The 20,990-nt window shown below is 50.7% G+C and overlaps 1 protein-coding gene across 1 annotated transcript in view; it reads right to left on the reverse strand.

Moving 5' to 3' along the window:
• Window positions 1-15,531: 15,531 nt before the first annotated feature.
• The window catches only part of LOC119092387 (vesicular glutamate transporter 1), a gene marked incomplete at its 3' end in the record, with an annotated part of 37,372 nt that continues 31,913 nt past the window's right edge, over window positions 15,532-20,990 (reverse strand). Inside the window, exons 10-13 of the mRNA XM_037215349.1 lie at window positions 16,997-17,124; window positions 16,257-16,341; window positions 15,937-16,025; window positions 15,532-15,666 (exon numbers count right to left, since the gene is read on the reverse strand). Coding sequence (XP_037071244.1) covers window positions 15,532-15,666; window positions 15,937-16,025; window positions 16,257-16,341; window positions 16,997-17,124 — 437 coding nt within the window. The remainder of the gene's footprint in view (window positions 15,667-15,936; window positions 16,026-16,256; window positions 16,342-16,996; window positions 17,125-20,990) is intronic.

Raw genomic sequence — 20,990 nt, forward strand, 5'->3', positions numbered from 1 at the left:
TGTGCGCTGACATGCGCTAGTTTGTCCCAGGCACATTTAGCGCCTTTTCAGAGCTAATAATGGTAATGATGGCTAGTCCAGGGAGGGGAGTTATTCAGCTTTTTCTTCGGAGCTTTTCGCAGGAGTTGTGAAAATACCTACATTCTTTGTGTTGGGAGGAGTTACCTTGCTACAGGTCCCCGCGGGTAAAATATTTTACTTAAGTCACCCGCTACCCATGGAGCTGTACCATAAACTACCTGCCATCCATTCCTAATTAGTTGCGTTCAGCGGAGTACGTAGGAAGTATGTGACTAGGTAATGACAATTCAAAATCACAGATGGATGTGTAAAAGTAAAACGATCGAGAACGTTGAACTTTTTTACGGCACGCAACAAATTACGCGCGCCTACGGCGTGCTAAAAGTTTTAAGAGCATTTTTAAAGCTACACCCTTATACCTATTATGAAATCATATCACCGCTGGGTTACACCCACTAGTTACCCACTCTTTTGCATGTTTCCAGCACCTATGTTTTAAAGAATGGAACACGGTGTCAGCAGAGTCGGCACCCAAAGTAAACGCTTTGTGTTGACAATTGCAAAAGTAGCGTAAGTGAGCTGAGCATAAATAAAGAAGCACAGGCAGTGACAATGTGTAGTAGTCCCGAAGAATCTACCCGAAATTTTGTAAATTTGTTATCGATATCCGTACACCCAGACCTGTAATTTCCCGAACTCTGCACCCAATCCAGCTCCTTACCCACTTCATGTAGGTATTCATGGGCCTACCCAAACCTTGAAGTCTTCTACTAGGTTTAGTGATGTCGAATTGATGAGCATAGGTTATCCATACGTTGTATAACTGGCTTCATTATTTTAATTTTAGAAAACAAAGTTTGTTACGCAGTCAAAATTTCAAATCTTGCTCATACTTGCTCATACTTCAAATCAGCGCTTGCTCGTGCTTTTGCACGAGCAAGCGCTTTGTGTTTAAAACCTGACGTAAAATACATGAAAGAGATACCAATAAGTACTATGGACGACATCACTGAATACGGGAAATGGGGCAAGAGGTCCGTACCCACTGAGACGAGTGTGATCCTAGAGCAGCGGCTACCCGGTCACTTTTATCATTTGACCCAAAGTATCGGCTGCGTCCCTAGAGCACCAGCATAGTCCTCAGAAAATCGTTTTACACTCGAAAACCTCTATTTTGGTGACGCCTTCGTCTGGTGGCATAGCAAAACTTCTGATGAGCGGGGAGGGAGGGGGAGTAAAGGGAATGGTAATGAGCACTGAAGGGGGCATAATTTGATACTCCCCTTTCTTTCATCATCTCTTTCTTGCCCCCCCTTCGCATTCACGCTGTATCTACTTCTGTTTTTCCATCAATAGCGTGTCTATGAATCTGAATGACGCTGCTACCTGTGCGAGACGAAAAGCAACGATAATCAAAACGATGAAGGCCAAACCTGGCCTGTGACCCTTTTGCTCACGCCGGGTAAGCTGAGGAGAGGTGAACGCTTGTGGAATGCAGCTGACAACGCCCGCGTGACGATAGCTGCTGGCTGCACTGGGCTGACACACTGCTCGGACCATGACACGACTGCTCTCTGAGCACACACCATCCTGTGTTTCCGTGTGTCCACTGCGGTGACGAACGGACTCGATGTTTTGGGTGGCGCACTTTCTCGCTTGTACTTTATAAAAGTCTTGGTGAGGGCTAGCGCTTTCTCCAGGTCGCTGGGTGATTCATTTTGTGAAGAGACATGACGTTACGTCAACGCCGCTGGCCAAAAGCAACTTTGTCCTGGGTGCAAAATGATGCATATGTGTTTTTAAAATATCGTAGATGATTAGGTGCCGTCATAGTGACAATAGCACTTCTGTACATGTTTTGGACACATAAACTGCAAGGCGTGTTTGGCTATGGGGACATCATCCGGCACATCATAAATGCATCAGGATATATCTGATGTAATTCCGCAAGGCCTATCAACTGACATTTCCCGTGGCACAATGCCTTGTTTGACTCGTGAAAAGCATGCGCACACCATTGTGACAAAGCTTGACACCACAAACCCCGTCCGCACGCGGATAATAAAAAAATATATAAAAAAGTACGAAGATCTATCCGACGCCAATTTTCTCCTTGAGATATAGTTCTTAATCTGAAAATTATATGATGTCTGGACTCGGCTTTGTTAACAGCCGGGCGTGGATACAAGGAATGTGCTCACGGTGTTTCCCTAGGTGTGCCGTGCCTAAGCCGCTACAGTGCGCCGTATTCAGAGTGTTCTGCACTTGCCGTAGGTCGTGCCCGCACTGAGTCATGTCTTTACTGGAATGTGCCTGCAATCTACGTCAGGCCGTGTCTGCAGTGGGTCGTGCCTGAAGTGGGCCTTGCTTAAAGTGGGCCTTGCCCGCTGTGGGCCGTGACTGCAGCAAGCTGTGCCTGCGACGGACAGTGTCTACAGTGTGCCGCATCTACAGTGATCCTGTCTGCAGTGTCCGCATCTGCAGAGGACCGTGTCTGCAGTGTGTAGCGTCTACAGTAGACTATTTTCTGCAGTGGCGCGCTTCTAGGGGGCGGGTAGTGCCTAAAACGTGCCGTATTTGTAGGGGGCTGTGTCTATAGCGGGTAGCGTCCAGAGTGCACCATGTCTACAGTGGGCCGTATCTACAATAGGCCTCGTCTAGAGCGGACTGCGTCTGCAGCGGCCGCTGCACCAGGCCGCGGTCTGTGTGTGGTTGAGCGCGGCCGCCGCCGACGCGTCACCGTCTGCAGCTCGAGCCGCCCCGGGCCGTCGCCGCCGCCGCCGCCGCCGCCGCCCGTCATTAGCTCTCCACGGCTGGCCGGGCCGGCGGCCCCTTTGTCTAAAGGGCTGCTGCGACAGCGAGCTGGCCCGGTCGGCGCGACCCGGCTGAGTCGGCAGAGTGGCGACGCCAGCCGCCGCCCGCCACCCACGGGCGCACGCGGCGGTGCGTGCTGGGTCTCGCAGCGGTTGTGTGCGGGGGAGCGGATAGGAAAGGGCAAGTGTGTGGCAGGTGAGCCTTAGCGGGTGCCCCAAAAGCCTACAACCTTTGTTTGATTCAATTACAAGTTTGTAATTTTTGGAACTTTTTCTGCCAAGTGCATACCAAGCGACTTGCGTGCAATGTGTGAAAAATTTGACCATTTTCCGTGGATGTTCAGACTGTGTGGATTGCAGGCTTTTATTCTGGCCTTACTCACTGACACAGTCAGTCAAAACCATTTTCAGTCTCACCTTCATGCATCTCTTTTCCTGAGACATTTAACGCTTGAATAACCATTAAGTTATTCAAGCGTGGAGACGGTCTTGCGGGCCACGGAACCTCTAAGCAAATTGTAACACATTGTTGTGATTTGCGTGCAATATGTACAAAAGAAATTCGAAAGTGATAATAATCGCCAATTCGTCACAAGAATCTGAAGGTTTTAGGCTCTTGGTCTTTGTTTTGTTTTTAGTTTGCGATCCATGTAAAGCCAGCCCCTGCCGCCATTTACCAAAACAAAACTGCGCTTAAAAGTTTTTTGGTTGTTATTTCACCTCGCTTGGATCGCTATGTTTTCGTTAAATTGTTGCACGGGTCAACGCCAGCACCTTGGAAACTGATGGGGAGAATATTTCAGGTAAAAAGCGTCTTCACAATAAACGTCGCCTCCATCCCAAATGTTTTATTGGCCTCCATACCTAGCAAGAGACAAGTGATGGGAAGTTGGGGACCAGCACAGGTCCGGTCATTAGTTTGCCTCCGTCAATTTGATGTCTGATGGAGGGCCTGTTAAGTTCGTGTATTGAGTTGCCTGCTTGTATGCTTTTTATACCGTCCGCTATTCATCATCAGCGTTGCTGGTATTCTTTGTCATGCATTTGCTCCCCCATCCATCCTCACCCTCATTTCCCCCTCCCCTCCCCCCTCTCTCTCTATTCTTTCTGTCTCTTTCGCAATCCTTTGCAAACACACTCATACCGTCTTTTCCGGTACTTTCTCCAGGATCTGTCCTGTCTGTTTTCTTCGCTTCTTGCGGAGCATATGCATAATGCATATTATTTACTCTCTCCCCCCCTCTCTCTCTCCATTACTGTTCTGTGCATCGCTCTTCATGCCTGCCGTTTCTGCCGGCCTGCCTCCGCCGCTCTCCCCCGCTCTTCTCGATCCCTCCCGGCTATCGTGACACCCTCCGGGCTTATCAACTTCCGCCCGACCGGCGCTGGATGCGCCCGGCTGACAGCGCGCCTTTCCGACCGCGGTCCTTCACGGCGCCGACGCCGACGACGCGTCCGCGCCGGCGTCGGCGTTGGCGGCGCCGAGCAACGCGGCGGCCGGGGCCGCTGGGAGGCGGGCGGCGGCTGGCGCGCGGCCGTGCACGCCAGCGGGCGGACGGCTCGGGTCAGCGGCTGGTCACGTCGGGTGGTAAAAGTTTTGGGTCAGCGGCTGGTCAGATCAGCTGGTGGGACATGCTAAGATGAGCAGACGCAAAACTCAAGTCAGCAGGTGGTCGGATTAGCAGGCGGATGGTTCGAGTTGGGAGATGTTGCAAGACCCGAATTGGCAGCTAGGTCGGATGAGCAGGCAGAAGGTTTGAGTCGGCACATTGAGTCAGCCCAGCTTGCGGAAGGCTCGGACACTGCACTTTAGTCTTCTAATGCATCAACGTGATCTCTTGCTTTTGGTTCTTTGCAACTGACATCAATCTTTACGGTTTTTACGAGCAAAATTATGTGGCGAGGGAGTCTAACTTAAGTCGCGACTCATTTTTTTACGTGATCGGACCGAACCGGCCCATCCCGGCCGTGGATCATACCTGCCGCCACACTGTTCTAGAAGCAGTATCTCTTTATCCAGTGATCGCGGCTTTATGCAAGTTTTGAGTAACAAGAAGCACACTAGAAGTTAAATCGTGATACGGTTGTAGGCATTTAGTCTCAGGCTATTTAGTCAAGAAGGACTGAATGCAGCATTGCAAGTTGAGCGAGATTTTCTTTAAGGTAGTTTTGACGGAGGGAGAAGGAATATATTTATTATCAAACGTGTGAAACAACGTACGCATTCAGTCGCACACTGTCAGGCGCAAACCATAGAGCCGCCTATTTTGTTCTAGATTTTGAAGAATTTATGTCATATCTTTGTAATCAAGCAGACAGTTGAAGCTGTGTGTGCGGTGTCGGCGAGTGCGCTATTCAAAACTCACTGAACAATCTCAACACTGTCCGATCCAGAGGTGCGTCAGCAATCTCAACTCATTGATCGACCTCAATGCTATCTGATTCAGAAGTGCGTTAGTAACCTGAGCTCACCAAGCAATCTCAACACTGTCTGATTCAGAGGTGCGTCAGTAATCTGAACTCACTGAGCGATCTCAACACTGTCCGATCCAGAGGTACGTCAGTAATCTGAGCTCGCCGAGCGATCTCAGCACTGTCCGATCCAGAGGTGCGTTAGTAATCTGAATTCGCTGAGCGATCTTAACACTGTCCGATCCAGAGGTGCGTCAGTAATTACTTGGGAGTGACTGATGCCCTCTTTTCCAGAACCGGCCTGAAGTATAACACACTTAAGATAAATAGAAAATGGTTGGGACAGGGAACTGCACAGGAAGTAGCCGTGTTGATCTGACCAATACCTACTCAAGCGATTTGCATTTTTGTGGTGTTTTGGTATCGGCGATAGGATTAGCAGGTAGACTGAAAATGAATGAATTATCCCTCGACAGCTTTGCTGCTCTCACCAGTTTCTGCGTTCTGGGATGGACATTCACCGATCCTGTGCCGGATGGGCCAGAGAACAAAAACAACATTGGGATGGTTTTGACGAGCATGATAGAACTCTACTGCGGCTATGTTATAGTATCTTCTCCATTTCACTAGCTAGCTTGGATAAAATCGGACACAACCTCTTTTTGGGGGCTTCGGTACAGCTTTGCATATGTCCATAGATTTAGACTGGAACAGCTCCAATCGTGTCATCATTTATTCACAGCGAGATAATGTGAGATAGGCTGGGATGACTTCATAACTTCCCACGACATCGACATTGGCTTCCTTGCTCGCACGATCGTTACACACGGCGACAATATTGATGCTTACACAATGGCACATTTACTAACATGCTTGTTATAATTATTTCAAAGGTTTGACCTGACGTAACCTTCACTGTAAATGACACTGATATCACCACTAACACGGTTCAGCGACTTACATTCACGATGCAACGGGCAAATTTCACGGAAGTTGCAAATTTAACCTGATGCAGCCTCACACTGGATATCCTTAAAATGATCTTAGAAAAGTTCGTGATGATTGATGGGTGCATATAACATATAAGCCATTAAAACAAAACAAAAACAAAAACACGAAAAGAAAGTCTGACCAACGCCAGGCTAAGAAAGCATTGCAATGCGCCAATTTCCGTCCTTTTCGCCGTCCAGATGTATGATAACGAGTTCATATGTCGGTTAAAAAATCTTTACGTCATATTTTACTATGGGTACATCTCAGAACATGTAGCGCAAGTGTGAAACGGTTGTAAACTTGCCAAATCCAGTTTTTGTTTACGACGTGATAACGATTCGAGAGATGCATTTGAAAAGCCAGACGCACTCGCAGCAGCTTCCTGTCCTGGCAACTGTTGTATTACCCAGACACTCAAAGGTAACTGAAGACCACACACATTACCGGCTCAAAGATAAAGACCATAAAATTTGACACTTATATTCAAATATATGCATGCGAGGATATTCCTAAATTAGCCATGCCTGATTGGAACTGCATGCTCCAATTTTAACAACGTGTAACTGAAAGCGTTTTTCATTTTCACTTATTATTTTCCGCCTTTATTACCAAGTGAGGGCGCTGACTGTTCTTGCATCAACATCAACTAGCTAAAGATTTTGTAGCTTCAGCACTTCGGCCCACCGGGCTCAGCATTCATGCTTTTCGGGAGATTTTATGTTTGCAAGGACTGATCATATTGCCGTGCTTCTTTCAGCAATAGTTAGTGTAATTCTTTAGAAGTCATCCTGTTAAGGCGTAAAGGCATTCGCCTGCTGGCTGTTCGGCCAGGATCCTGCAACATTGCTGCATTATCACAAACACACTTTTCCCAATCATAGGAGGCGTGAAATTGTCAAACTGCGAGAAAACCTAGCCAAACCTCGCGCCCTTTGAGTTGCAGCGACGCAAAACTCACACAGTTTAACGGTTTTGAAGGCGCACAACCGCATGGGCAATTGAGTTAGATGCATGCAGCCGCCCATTTGTTCTGAGCCTAAAACAATGATCCGCACTCTTTTAGGCGTTTCAAGGAGTGAGTCAGATCTTGACAATCAGGGCAGACAACATGAAGCCCAGTGTACCGTTTAAGCTAATGCATCCTCAACAACCCACCAATTCATCCAACCGCTGTCTGGCGCTACGTGCGCCATTATTAGAGCGGGGAGGAGCTCAATGTCACATTTTCCCGGGCCGATCTCGAACACAATACGTTATGGTATGATGGAAACACTGGGCTATGGAAGCTGCTCAGGCCTCTGGTCCGGGTCCTCACGGCCAGCATCCGCCCAATGTGTTTATGTTTACTCAATGCTTTGGCCAGAGTCGTCAAAAACATAAATTATTTCGATTTTGTGGTGTTATTTTATATTGAAATGGCTGGGGTTGGCAGGGCTCATTGCCAGAGTAACAACGTTTCGAATGATGCCACTACTGAAATGCGTCGCACATGTTATCATATTTCGGCTAGATTATGCGACATTTGGCCACAATTTCACCACCCCAACCAGTGGTGTGTGATAGACCCGCGCCTGCCGTGGGGTATTCACTTCAATATCATTGTGAAAAACCGCAAAGCCCTTCAAGGATGGCACGGTATGTGCAGTTAAACAACAAGCTATGCTTTGAACAGGTTCCTTATAAATGCAGCCTCGACACTGCATAGTGATCTGTTGTAATTCGCGATTTGCCAATGCACATTATAACTCTTCTCTGTGCTGGACCCAGCGGTATTGCTTCGCGTGTGTTACGTCAATCGCGAAGCAACACGCTGCTTGTCACGCGATACATGTACCCTGTTATTTTTAGGGGCTTTGCACGGATGAGCAATTAAAAATGTGTCAAGTATCAGCATGCAGAGAAACTTGCAGAACTTTTTGTGAAATATGTCACTGTTCAATCTAAGACAGGGGGTTTGCAAAAACGAAAATAACAATTGCTGGAAATAACGCCAAACAATATGTAAACCACCAAAATTCATTGGGCTCCTCTTCTCATAATACTGCCCAGCATGACCAAACGGTAGAGGCGAGAAAAGGGTACATTTTGTGTGCAGCGGCAATAGCTGTCGAAAACTATAATGCATTCAGCAAAACCATGACGTAAGCAAATGTGTTTGTTGTAGTCGGGGCTGAAGACGGGCGCACGACGCGCGTAAAAGCTGTCTGAACAGACCTGAGGTCAATCAAGATGTGAACAGTGAGGCTCCCCTTAGCCTCCTAATAAATACCAGACGTTTCCGGAAAACTGGACGGATGCTTTTTTGAAATAGCGGTCTTCATGCGAAAGGACAAGACACTTCATGTGGCTTTTCTGAAAGTCGTCTCGTTGCTATCTTCTTTCATGTCTTAACCATTCTCAAGAAACTATGTCGCCGTACACAGATGACGAAAGTGTATAAACAGTGGAACGGTGCTTGGAGATGAACATTAAAATTTAAAGGAAATTCACACAACAGCTTTGAGCACGAAAAGCAAAGCGAAAAATATTTACACCATGTGCCGAAGGTCATTGCAAAGGGAAGTCCTGGAGACCAGACTGTCGCAGTCAGCCCACAGAAACAAGCCAAACGGACACCATCCGAGATTGCAAGCGCAAAAACAGGTATTGCTGGAAAGCCTGCACGAAGCTCTCCTCTGGCTCCAACAGGAGATGGGCTATAGAAAGACCACTGCATCCCGGCTGGCAAAACAAGAGTTCAAGCTCTTTCCATACCATGGGAGGCTATATTAGAAGTTCTCACTAACCGATACTGACGCGTGATTTTGCTGCAAAGGCTGTTTTGTTCGCCGGTGCGAATCTGCCCCAACGTTCGTCGTTCAGGTTTTGTTTAGCATTGATACACACTTTCGTTTAGACCGAAAATTGGCAGTGAAAGTATCGTTTTTTGGCCTATCGGGTCTCACGATGTGGTTGGCAAAGCACCACCATACAGTGGGAAGTGCGCCGCCTCGTACATCACCAACGCAGGCCAGGCGCCATTGATCCCCTCTGGTTTCAGGCCATCCGAGCGGCTGCGGTGACCGCAATGGCCCAATGCACGTATGAATTATATATATATATATATATATATATATATATGCAAATAATTTGCTTATATTATATCATATATATGTAAATATATTTATAGATGTAATAAAATGATGTAAGCTCTTCTTACGATAGCAATGCAAAAGTAAGTCCTTAAAAAGTCACAAGTTATTACTTGGGTCATTTATATTTCTCTTGCGGTGAGGCAAGGCTTTGAAACGTAAGAGCGTAAAGATGTCAATGAATATATGAGTGGTTTTGTACGAACAATTTTTGGTCTGTACGACAATGCTAAGTCGAAAGCACGGACCTTGAACGATGAAACAACTAGATTGTTTATAAGGAATCAGCTCTTATCTATCTATCTATCTATCTATCTATCTATTTATGCATATATATGTATAGATATATCTAAGTAAACATACAAGCATGCACATATATACATGTATGTATGTATGTGGTATATATGATGCATATGGTAGATGGTGGTTTTCACAAGCTCTGGGCGGTTTGAAGAGTCTGCGGTGGGCCATGTCACACCAGAGCTGCTTCAGCGAGATGGTGTGACGACACAGCTGGCCGACGAGGCGAGATATGACTCAGATATATAGACGAGATATAGCCGAGATATATTTGTTCGTCCCAGTGGCTCAGTTGGTTAGAGCGAATGTCTTCCGATCCACCCACCCGTGGTGGGGTGGGTTCGAGTCGCTTTAGGGCGCTCGCTATTTGCCCTCGACAGGCATGGCCTGCGGCCGGTGGCAGCGGTCGCGCTGAAGGTCAGTTGACGACAGAGGACAGGACGGACCATGCCGAGCATTGCGGCACGTTAAGCTTTCGCCACCAAATTCTGCCGTTGACATGGAATTGCGCGATCGGGTGGTAGGGGTCAGGGCTCACACAATAAGCACTGTTTAGCATGAGCTCTGATCCCTGAAATCCACCCATTCAAAGGGTACGGATCAAATCTTTAAAAAAGTAGAGAGACATGGCTGGGACTCAATATATTAAGGGAGCCAAAATAAACGGCCAGCACACTCCCCTATCAAAGTCCTCCAGATTTATTTTTGCAGTGCATTTGAGCTCGCAAGTGTTTCCACACAGCGCGAAAACCACCCATCTGAAAGCGTATAGCAACAGTTTTGAAAGCCACGACGCCAGAGACATGCCATGCCGTTATTTTTGCAGCAAAGGATCGGGCGGTACAGTCCCTGGAGGGGTGTGAGGGCCACATGGAGCTCGTGTTGCACTTGTAATCCAAGGGGCCACGGTGTAGGCACGCCGGAGGGACATGGGAGCTCAGCAGGCAGGTGCGAAAAAGCATGGAATGGTCTTTGCATCGATGCATAGTTTATGCCGAAATGGATATAAATGTCTGTCATATTCGTGCCTTAATTCCGCACGCTTTTCCTGAAGAGCCATTTATCCATCAGTTTGGAAATAATCTCTCTGACGCCTAAAAGGACGGAGGGCGTTGAACAACATATATTCACACACATACCACACCAACTAGGAGACACGGGCCACATTAACTTGATGACCAGGCTCACGAGGGCTCGGTGACCGCCCACCGGGGCCGCGCGCTCCAGAACGACACCGATGACGCAGTGCGGCGACAATGGCGCGCGAGCGCGGCCGTCGACCATCGAAGCGGCGCACCGGTAGGCGATGCGTCGCCCTGCGCCCCGAACTGTAACGCACTCAGTTATTGCTCACAGAGAGAAAGAGGGAGACAGACCGCGCGATGGAAAGAGCGGAGGGAGACGGGGCGGGCAGAGCCAACACGAGGTTGAATAGAGAACGTGACGACGGGACGCGACATGTCCAATGTCGAAGGCTCGCAGCCGTCATCTCACACAACAGAGACGCATTCTCGGCACAGCACGAGCACCCGCGAACAACACCGAGCAACTGCTACCGGAGAGGGTCGTTGGGGCACGGGTAGGCGGCTTTCTCAGCTAAACAGCTCTCTCAGCTCTCAGCCAGTGCCGGCGCACGCCAGCAGGAGCCTCATGCGAGGAGCGGCACCGGACGCACACGACACACGGAACACACGGCCGGCCGGACGCCCGCGGCCGTCGGGTGGCCGGGGCAGCTGACACAGCAACACCAACGGAGCCGCCGGTGTCAGCCGGAGCCGTCGGCACTATACAGCTGCCGCGGCAGCGCATCACCAGCGTCACCACACGGCTGCCGATCGTGTGGTGACCGGACCGACTGCAGACCGGCCGACGAGAAAGCAGACCAGCCGGACTCACCACGCCAAGCCGGCCGCAGCCGCCAGCGAAGCGGGACGTTGAGAACCACGCTGCGCCAGGGGCCTCAACATCTGGCGCCTCAGCAGTGACTCACCGACCACTTGTCACACCGGTCGACTGATCGGGAGATCAGTGCCTCAACAACATCACAGAGTCGCCACACACAACCGTAAACGCTGGCAAACGACTAGCCGGGCGCACAAGCCTGGCGCATGGGCCGCTCGGAGCAAACACGCCAATAACGGTAACGTAACACAGACTCCGATACTCGCGGAGAAAACACGAGGCAAAAGCCCGGTCGGTTGTGCCTCCAGCCACTCATACCAATAGAAACGATCACTGTGGCAATATTTCGGTCGGGACTAGTTCTCGTCTTGCACCTCAGCAATAACAAAACACCCAAACCCAGTCCCTCATTTGTCCCCTGATTTGTCTTTTTACACACCACTATAAACCTCATTGCCTTCAGCACAGTTAGAAAGGTACTTTAAGCTTTGAGTTGGTAAGGAGTACGGGTGCGAGATGAAAGGCGGCGATTCCGCTTTAACTTATTTTATGGCAAATGGTCGATTTATTACACCCAAAACACGCCAAAAATTTGGCCGAATTAGGAAAGTCATGAAAAAACTAGTATGTAGCCGCACCAACTGCAACAAAAGACTCGTAGTGTGAGCAAAGTTAGCAGCGGTCTGAGAAGGGTTTCAGGAAAAGTCACGACCATTTCTTTTTGTTTGGTCGTGAACGTTAAAAAAGAACAGTAATGACTCCTACGGTATGGCTCACGTAAAGCACAATTTAGGAAAGCAACTGATGTGGTCAGAACTTTCACAATTTGTTGTGCCTTTCAAGCCGTAACATCAGATGGCGTAATGCCATTTAAAAGGTTCATGTCACATGACGTCTAAACATAGCTGACCTCGTGCTTCCCAACCACATCCCTAAACGTTGGCCAGGCATCATCATCGCCAAACGGGCATGACCCGAGACCGACGAGACCTTCACACACCTACTGAACTCCGGTGTCGCCTCCACGACCGTCCCAACCCACTCAATGCGATGCCGGCCTGATCTCTCCTGTCCCCTGAAGCCGGCTGTGATGAGGCTTAGCCTCGCCATTGCGGCGAAGTGCTTCAGCCATTCGTAACAATACTGGCCTGACTGGCCCGGGGGTCCAAACCTTAAGACTGAATGCTGGGAATTTAAAGCCGTTTTCACACCATACTTGAGGCAGTAGTAATAGCTTCATTCCTCGGAGAAAGACCAGGAGAATGGAGATGTAGGTGTGTTGATATTTCGGCAACATGTCTTTGTCGTAACTTCTGCTTCTGTTTCGATGAAGGCATGTTGCCGAAATATCAACACAACAATATCTCCATTCTCTTGGTCCTCCTCCGAGGAATGAGGCTATTACTGCTGTCGTGTCTGTGTGAATAGTGCTCCTCGACAGCGCACTTAAGTAATTTCGCTCTTACTCCAGGTGACGTATACCTCACAGCACCACGAAATAAAATGATTTCCTAAAATTTAGTGTCGATCATCATCTACCATTCGGATCACGGCTGCACGCAATGGATGACACATTCATACAGCGTAAACGGTACGATGACATATTATTCCTAGCAAATAACCGTTAAAAAGGATTTAACACCGACGATAGATTACACAAATATACATGACAAGACAGCCACAATAACGGTGAGTATATCAATAGTTACACCACAGTAAGACGATTTTTCGAACGAGTTCCGTAGTAGGGCAACATTGCAAGATTTCTCCGCAATGTCTTCTTCTCTCCATCAGCTTATCAACAACTAGCTTCAGTACTATTATAAACCATATTACTTGCATTCAATTGTCAGACATGCACATATATTTTTTTCCACTAACCTCTCGGGACAGCTTGGATGCTAGCTTATTTTACCGATCGAGATGCAAAAATAAGATGTCATGGGAATTTCAAATCACGTTTCTTTTTCAATGTACGTAACGTATCAAAATCGGTGAAACAAATTGATCTTTCTGCTAGCACGAAGCAGGGAATACTGACTATCTTCCAGTTTATCTGACGAGAATATGCATATTTTTATCTTGCAGCTTGCCTAAAGTTCCCTTTTCTAAATTCGTATGCTTGTTCACATAAATGCAGCATCATACATAGGTACCTAGCACAATTAACACAATTATCCACTGTCAACCGCACGCCCAGGCAAATCACCACTATCACAGGAAAACACATGTGATCAGGGAGGCGGGCATTGCCAGCCGTCCGCCTTCTCCGATCGCCTGATTAAAATTAACTTAAATTCGGAAGATTCTAGATTTTCCTGATATACGACGAACGTTAGCGGAAAGACAGTTAGCATTGTGACTTTTCTAGTCTTGACAAGCTCATGGGATTCTAAAGTTGTGTTATCATGCCAGGAGGCAACGTCCGGCTGAGCTTATCATCAACGTGTCTTGCAAGACACACGCGGCTATTATGAGTTATTTGCTTACTGACTCAGAATCAGCTAAATGGGCTTTTCCGATCGTCTTGTTTTACGTCATCATGCATTGTGCATTAAGTAGTTATGCCAGGCGGGTCCCATTTGAACGCATTCATTGCGTCACGACGGTTTTTGAGGGATTATTGCACTCGCTCTTTTCATCACAATCTAGGTTATTTTGGCAGTTGAGCTAAGTTGAGCTACGCAGGTTGAGAAAACTATGAAAAGGTGAAAGAAGAGCGACATAAAAAAGGAAAACTGAACGGAATTGTCGGTATGCTTAACCCAATTATTGCCTGAGTTGATCTAAAGTATTATTGTTACCTTACATTAAATTGAATAAAATCAATATCGAGGTAAGCCAACATTTTCAAATGTTCGTAATCAATGTAAGCAATTGCTCTATAAAACCATGCGCAGTGGCTTATATAATTAAACCACCTGGACAGGATGCGGTCTGTCTTAATTGTTTCCGCTTTTAGTTATGTTAACCGCACCGACACCTTGCGACAACTCCGCCACGAACAGAACATGTCGGGCGATTTTGTGTGATGTCGCCTTCGTTTTAAAACAGGCTCATAAACGACCATTACGCTACATGCAGGCCAGTAACACACCATCAGGTGCAATACTGTTGTAATTTCGAAGTGTTGGTTCCAGCATTTGCTTCACAAATTGCAGCAAACCAGACATGTCAAGCAGCAAAGCGGGGACCGGCCCTCCGCTTGGCCCAGTGGCTGGCGGCGCCCTATCTGCGCCGGTGGGAAGCTCCTCGGATTGTTCCGGTGGCGTGGTGACCTGCTGTCACTCAGCACCCGGCCCTGAGTTGGCGGGCATGCGGGTCACGCGGGACCTGGCGGCCGGCGCCCGTTGCCCGCTCAGCTGGAGCCCTGGCCCAGATAGCCACCGCTCGGCGGGGGCGCCGCGAACGGGTTCGTCGGGTTGGCGCTGTAGACCGGCGGCTGACCTGCGTCCGCCAGGCTGTGGCCATGCGACAGGCTCTGCTGGAGGCGACGGAACGGCGTCAACCGCTTTCGGCCGGGCGGCCGAGAACAAGCACCATGGTAAACTAGCAAGCGTTAAGGCTTTCAACATGACTGAAAACGGTAACATGTAATTGGAATAGCCTTTGTCGCTATTACCTGTAGCCATAACCTTTTAAGCACTCAAGCGTTAATTTCTCAGCGCCCGAATGACGGTGCGCCCGGATACCGCCCGTGCCCTCACCGAGTCATGTGCCGCCGCGCCGTGCGAGAGCAGACCCGGGCCGTACGCCGCCGGTTGGGGCGCCGCGACCTGGCCATACGCTGCCGAGTCGGGTACAGCCGGGCCGTAGTCGGCCGGCTGGCCGTGGCCGTAGGCGGCCGGCTGGCCGTGGCCGAAGGCGACCGCGGGCCCGCCGTATTGCGCCGCCGAGCCGTTATACTGCGCCGCCGAGCTGTCGTACTGCGCCGCCGGGCCGTTATACTGCGCCGCCGGGCCCATGGCGTACTCGGGCACACCGCCGCCGCCGCCGTCGGCCGTGTACTGGGCGGCCGGCTCGGGCGCCGGCTCCTCCAGGGAACCGTACGTGATGACGCGCGAAGAGCCGTTCGCAGGGTGGCCGTTTGTCTCCTGCGGGCGAGAACAGGCTCGTTCCCGTCCACTGTTCAGCTTATGAACAAATGCAGTCGACTTACAGCTGTCTCCCGGAGTGACCCTTGCACTGTGAAGCGGGAAAGAAAAGCACAAGAAGAGCTCTAAGATGAGCATACATGACAAGCAAACGTGCTACTTCATATTAAAATGTACTTTAACCGGAGCTATAAAATTGTTACCGCGTGTGGAAGAGCTTAGCTCGAATAGTGCTGAAGAAAAGCTTGGCATCACCGGGGGTCTGCTCACCATGGGCGGTTTTTTGTTGAAATTTTCACCGTCACTAAACTGAGTATGCTTCGCCTCCTCCGGCGGCACGGCCCACGGCTGAAGCTCACCTGGGAAGTTTCGCAAGCTCAGACGACTACCCGGACACAGTGGTGCCGCACAACGAAGACATGAGACATACTGAGTATGGCGACTGTCTGCCGCGCCGTCAGGGATGCAAACAGTGCCAACGAATGTGTCTGCCAACATACGGATCCAGCTGCCATTAGCAGACGCCAGCCAATCACCGCGCGCCTCTTGACACTGGTTACACGGTGCGCCGTTCGACGTCGGTAGCTCACCGGACGCGAAGATCCCGTAGAAGAGGATGCCGATGAAATGGATGACTGCTGCTACTATGAAAACCTGCTGCCATTCTTCTTTCGTCTGCCAACAGAACGGTGGAATTGACCGTGCGCCTCTTCACCAGCGCTGGCGGCATCGGTCGATCGCCAATGCAAATGCAAGCAGTCAATATAAGGCAGCTAACACAGACCTAGCACGTGTACTGATGAGGCTTAATGCGGAGGGACGTCGACAACAAATGGGCTGACGAGTGGCCCCGACCGACCGTTGACAAACTTCAGCACACGCTCTGGTGAGGGACGAGGCGTCGCCACCCCCTGACTCAATGATGGATGAAGGCGTCGCCACCCCCGACTCGATGAGGAACGAGGCGTCACCACTCCTTGATGAGGGACGAGGACGTCACCGCACCCTGACAAGGAACGAATACGCCACCACACCGTGGTGAGGGACGAAGACGCCATCACACTCTGCTAAGGGACAAAGGCGGCACCTCACCCTGATGAGGGACGTATGACCCGCCACCCTTACCCGCACCCAACTTTCAGACGAGCCCATTTTAATGGTGATTGAGACAACTTTGCCTTACAAGGCGTTGGCCACTTGTGTTCCAAAAAGCATCCCGATATTTTATTCTGAGCCCAGATCCATTATAGGATAGTGAAGCCGGACCCAATGGGAGCAGCACGGCCTGAGTGAAGTTCGCCTATTCCCTGCCTCTCTCCTCCAGTCTCACCTTGTGGACAGTCATGCTGGAGGTGACGATGGGACAGACCAAGCCGGACAGGGTGCCGCAGCCGTTGGTAATGCCCATTAGGATGCTGGCGTACCGAGGAGCGATGTCCAAGTGGTTGACGTTGAAGCCTGCCGACCAGCACACAATCGCATTTATGTAGGATCGGTTTGCATTCGGGCCTTCTTCTTCACAGTACTATTAAAAACTACGCTTAACCAGCAATTTGTCTTATAAAGACTGTTTTAATGTAGCTATGTACTAGGCATCTTCTTTTCATAGCGCACCAAGTACGCGCACATTGCCAAGACGCCATTTTGATTGTAGTGTCCGCCGCCGTCCGGATCAAAAGTGTGATGTCCGCCGTCTTCCGGATCAAAAGTGTAGTGTCCGCCGTCTTCCGGATCAAAAGTGCAATGTCCGCCATCTTCCGGATGAAAAGTCCCCAGCTCGGCGTCTGCTCGACCAGCTGGCTTCGCGGGGCCCCGCGCAGTGGCGGGCCCTGGCTGCTGAGGCCGCCTGACCGCGGAGAGCTGGCGCCCAGCTGGCACCCAGCTGGCGCGGCTCTGCGCGGCCCGGCCCGATGCGGCCCATCCTCGTTAGCCGGGACTGATTGGACCCCGGTGACGGCTGGGCCAGTGGGGACCCATCAGGTTGTCGGCTCGGAGCGGGCAACGCTCCTCCGACCGCGCAGCACACCGTCGCCGCCGCCGCGGGCAGGGCCGCTGGTAATTCGCACCCAGCCGCGCCAATGTATCTGACCAACCACGGCCATAGACGGGTAGCGCGCAACGGTGATGTGTGTACCTGATTAAACAAAAACACCTAACACGGTTTGCTGAAGCTTTGTGAGTTGCGGCGCCTGCACAGAGTGATCCGACAGCATTTCATAGGAATGTGAATTCCTTGAATTCTTGTGTGTTGGGATATGGGTAGTGTTGGAAACATGTCTGGAAGGAAAATAGTCATAACGTAACGTTTGTGCGCAGGGACGTGCGCACATAGTGGCTCCGTACGCACGTGCACTTCCCTTATTATTTTTTTGCATACATTAATATTTGCGCCAGGTCCAGGTAGACACGTAAAAATATGTAGATCAAGAAGACGGCAATGCTTTTTACGCCATGCAACAAAGCTCGCGCATCTGCGGCGCGCTGAGCTTGGTTTTCAATGAAATACACTGAGTTGTGCCCCTCGTATCGGGAAACCTGTCGAACATCGCTGCTCGCGCATCATGCCTCAGTTCGCGCAGGTCAGCGTCAAGACTGTACCGGTCTAGGCCGCCCCGCAATGTCAGTGCGTCTTGCGGTACAGCATACCTCACATATATTTTGTTGGGGTCACGTATTACTTGTAGTGGTGCAGGAGGGATGGAAGCGCAAGTAATGTTTTGCAACTTTCCTCGGAAGGTCCGCCCTCCCCTCTCATGTTTGTCGCAGCTTTTCACCATGACATGGATCAATGCCGACCTAGACCCCCTTCGTAACATGGCCCCAGACCCCAGACGAAAAATGAGTGAGGAATCATAAAAGCCATAAAAACAGTTTGAAGAAATTCTAGTCTTATATCCCTACCCGCCCTGTCAGTTTCAGTGAGACTCTGGTTGTGAATGCAAGAGCGTAAATCGTAAATAAAGGGGGCGTACATCAGGCAGTACGTGGGCTTCAGGGCGTCGTGTGAGTCTCCCAACTTGTGGACAACGCTTTGAGGTTGTGTGGTATGCTGTGGGGTTATGGAGTTTGTTCTGATTTATTTTCAGTGGTTTCGGTACATGTGATGCGCTGATAAAGGTTGATACAAATGCAAAAATATCCAGAATTTCGATTTAAACAGGTATTGCTCTGTGGAAGTGTTGTAACAAAGCTGTCAGTGACCACCCAAGTACACTTTTACAAATAATTGGTACAATGGTTTTAGTTTGCGAGCATTGTTCGAAGCCGCAACTCATCAGGAGCCAAAAACATTTACCGGGAGAGGAAAACAGCTCTCCCCGGTCTTTCAGTCCTGGCCTGAATACGGTCATTAAGCTGTTGATCCCCACTTCCTAGCCGTAATTGCTCGCTTCAAATAACGTCTGCTATCGGGTGATGATCCGTCGGATAAAAAGGCCGCCGTTCAGACCGGCCGAGATTATATGAATTGGCTCGGGAGAGCCGCGTCGCCGTTCAATGACGTCACGCGCTCACTGGTCGCGACGGATTTATTATTGAGCGTCGAAGGCAATCGTATGGCGACCGATAAAGAACCGGAAATGAGAGCCGGCTGAAGAGGTGGCGGCACAGCGGCCACCGGGCCGCGTCAGGCCGCTGTCTTCGCAGTTATGGGCCGCGGTGGCGATCAATATGCGGTCTGACGGCGGTGCGGCTGCCGCGAGATCGCCCGGAGACGCTCCCGGGCCGACCAGGCCGGCCCGGCGGCGGACGGCGCGGCCGAGTGGTCTATGAAACCTGACGCGGTCCTCCGGCCGCCGGCCGCGCCCCGCGCTGTGTGAATTTGGCAGGCGCCAGCCTCGATCGAGGCCGGTGGCGGCGGCGGGCGCACACAAAGGGGCGCCGCTCGCGTCCGGCCGCCGCAGCGGCCACCGGCGGCACTGGCGGCGGCGCGATGCTCAGCGTCATCACGCCGAACGGGCTGCCATTAGTGGTCCGGCACTGGCCTATCGAGTAATGGGCAAACACATTAATCCGGGTGACCAGCCCTCCTCAGTGCTAATCGACGGAGTCGTTTGAATAATGGGCGCTCCGGCCGACAACTGGGTGACAGCGCGCCGTAATTGAATCGCTAGGGAGGCGGCTGCATCAAATCGCTCGTTCTTACTGTCGTGTTTATCTGACTCGGCCGGTCTCCGGGGAGCGCATTAAGAGACGCTCCGAACCGATCGGGGCCGCGGCGTGAGTCGACTGCCGAGAGGCGCCGCAGATGGGCGGCGGCGGCAGTCAGCGCAGGGCGCCGGAGGGCACGCCGAGCACGGCCAGGTCACAGCACGCCGGGAACGGGGAGGACAACAGAGAGTACGGCACGAACGGGAAGGTCAACAAAGGTCGCTTAGAAAAATTCGCAGCTCATTATGTGGCACGCCCCGTATGGGCCAGGCAACAGAGAGCACTCCAAGAAGAGCCATAAAAAGGCGGGTGCATTTACGTATGGGCCAGGCAACAGAGAGCACGCCAAGAAAAGGTAGCTCACACAGAGAGCACGCTTGCGCCTCCCCGTTGACTGGAGTGCATGCCCCCCCCCCCCCCCTCCACGTTTTCAAATTCATTATCTGCATTAATATGTTTATAAACACACTTTGATAATAAACATTTCGCGGAAGATAAGAAAATCCAAAGAAAGCGAGAACATGTGATGTAGCTGTTACCGGGAAGGAATTTGACGGAAAGAAAGCCTACGGAAAGGAATGCCGCCAGAAGGCATTTCGCGGGAAGGAATTTCACGCGCTTGCGATGTGCTAACCTGGGTTGTCAGTGAACACTTTTAGGTTCTGTCCCTCCCCCCCCCCCCCCATTGCGAGTCTCGGCGCAAGCCCCTGTGCGACGTGGAACACTAATTGCAGTTAGATGGACGAACAGGTATTTATGTGGAGTAAAGACCAATGGTGTATGATTTCGATGCTTCGACAGAATGGATGGGACAAAACACAAACAAAATCAACCGCGTTAATGACCTACAGTCAACTGCTCCAGTTGAAATGTTTGACCATGCCAGCGGCGTTTGGGGATGATTTCTTATCGTGGTGTTTTAAACGGCTCGTGCAAGGTCGGGTCAGAGTTTGCCCAGTAAAAGCAGCGCGGGGCGCGCCGGGCTCGTCACCACCGGGCGCTGCAGGCCGATTTTTGCCACGCCTAAGCGATGTTCTATATGCACGAGCACGCGCAGGCATCAGAGAGCGTCCGCCTGTCCTGATCCGGCGTATTTGACGGCGTCGAGCGGCCATTACCCAGCCCTGCCGAACTGGCGCGCGGCGCGGCCTGGCCAGAGCGCCGGCGGCGGCGCG

Source organism: Pollicipes pollicipes, unplaced genomic scaffold, assembly GCF_011947565.3.
Source record: "Pollicipes pollicipes isolate AB1234 unplaced genomic scaffold, Ppol_2.1 Scaffold_3447;HRSCAF=4054_pilon_pilon_pilon, whole genome shotgun sequence".
NCBI lineage: Eukaryota > Metazoa > Arthropoda > Thecostraca > Pollicipedomorpha > Pollicipedidae > Pollicipes > Pollicipes pollicipes.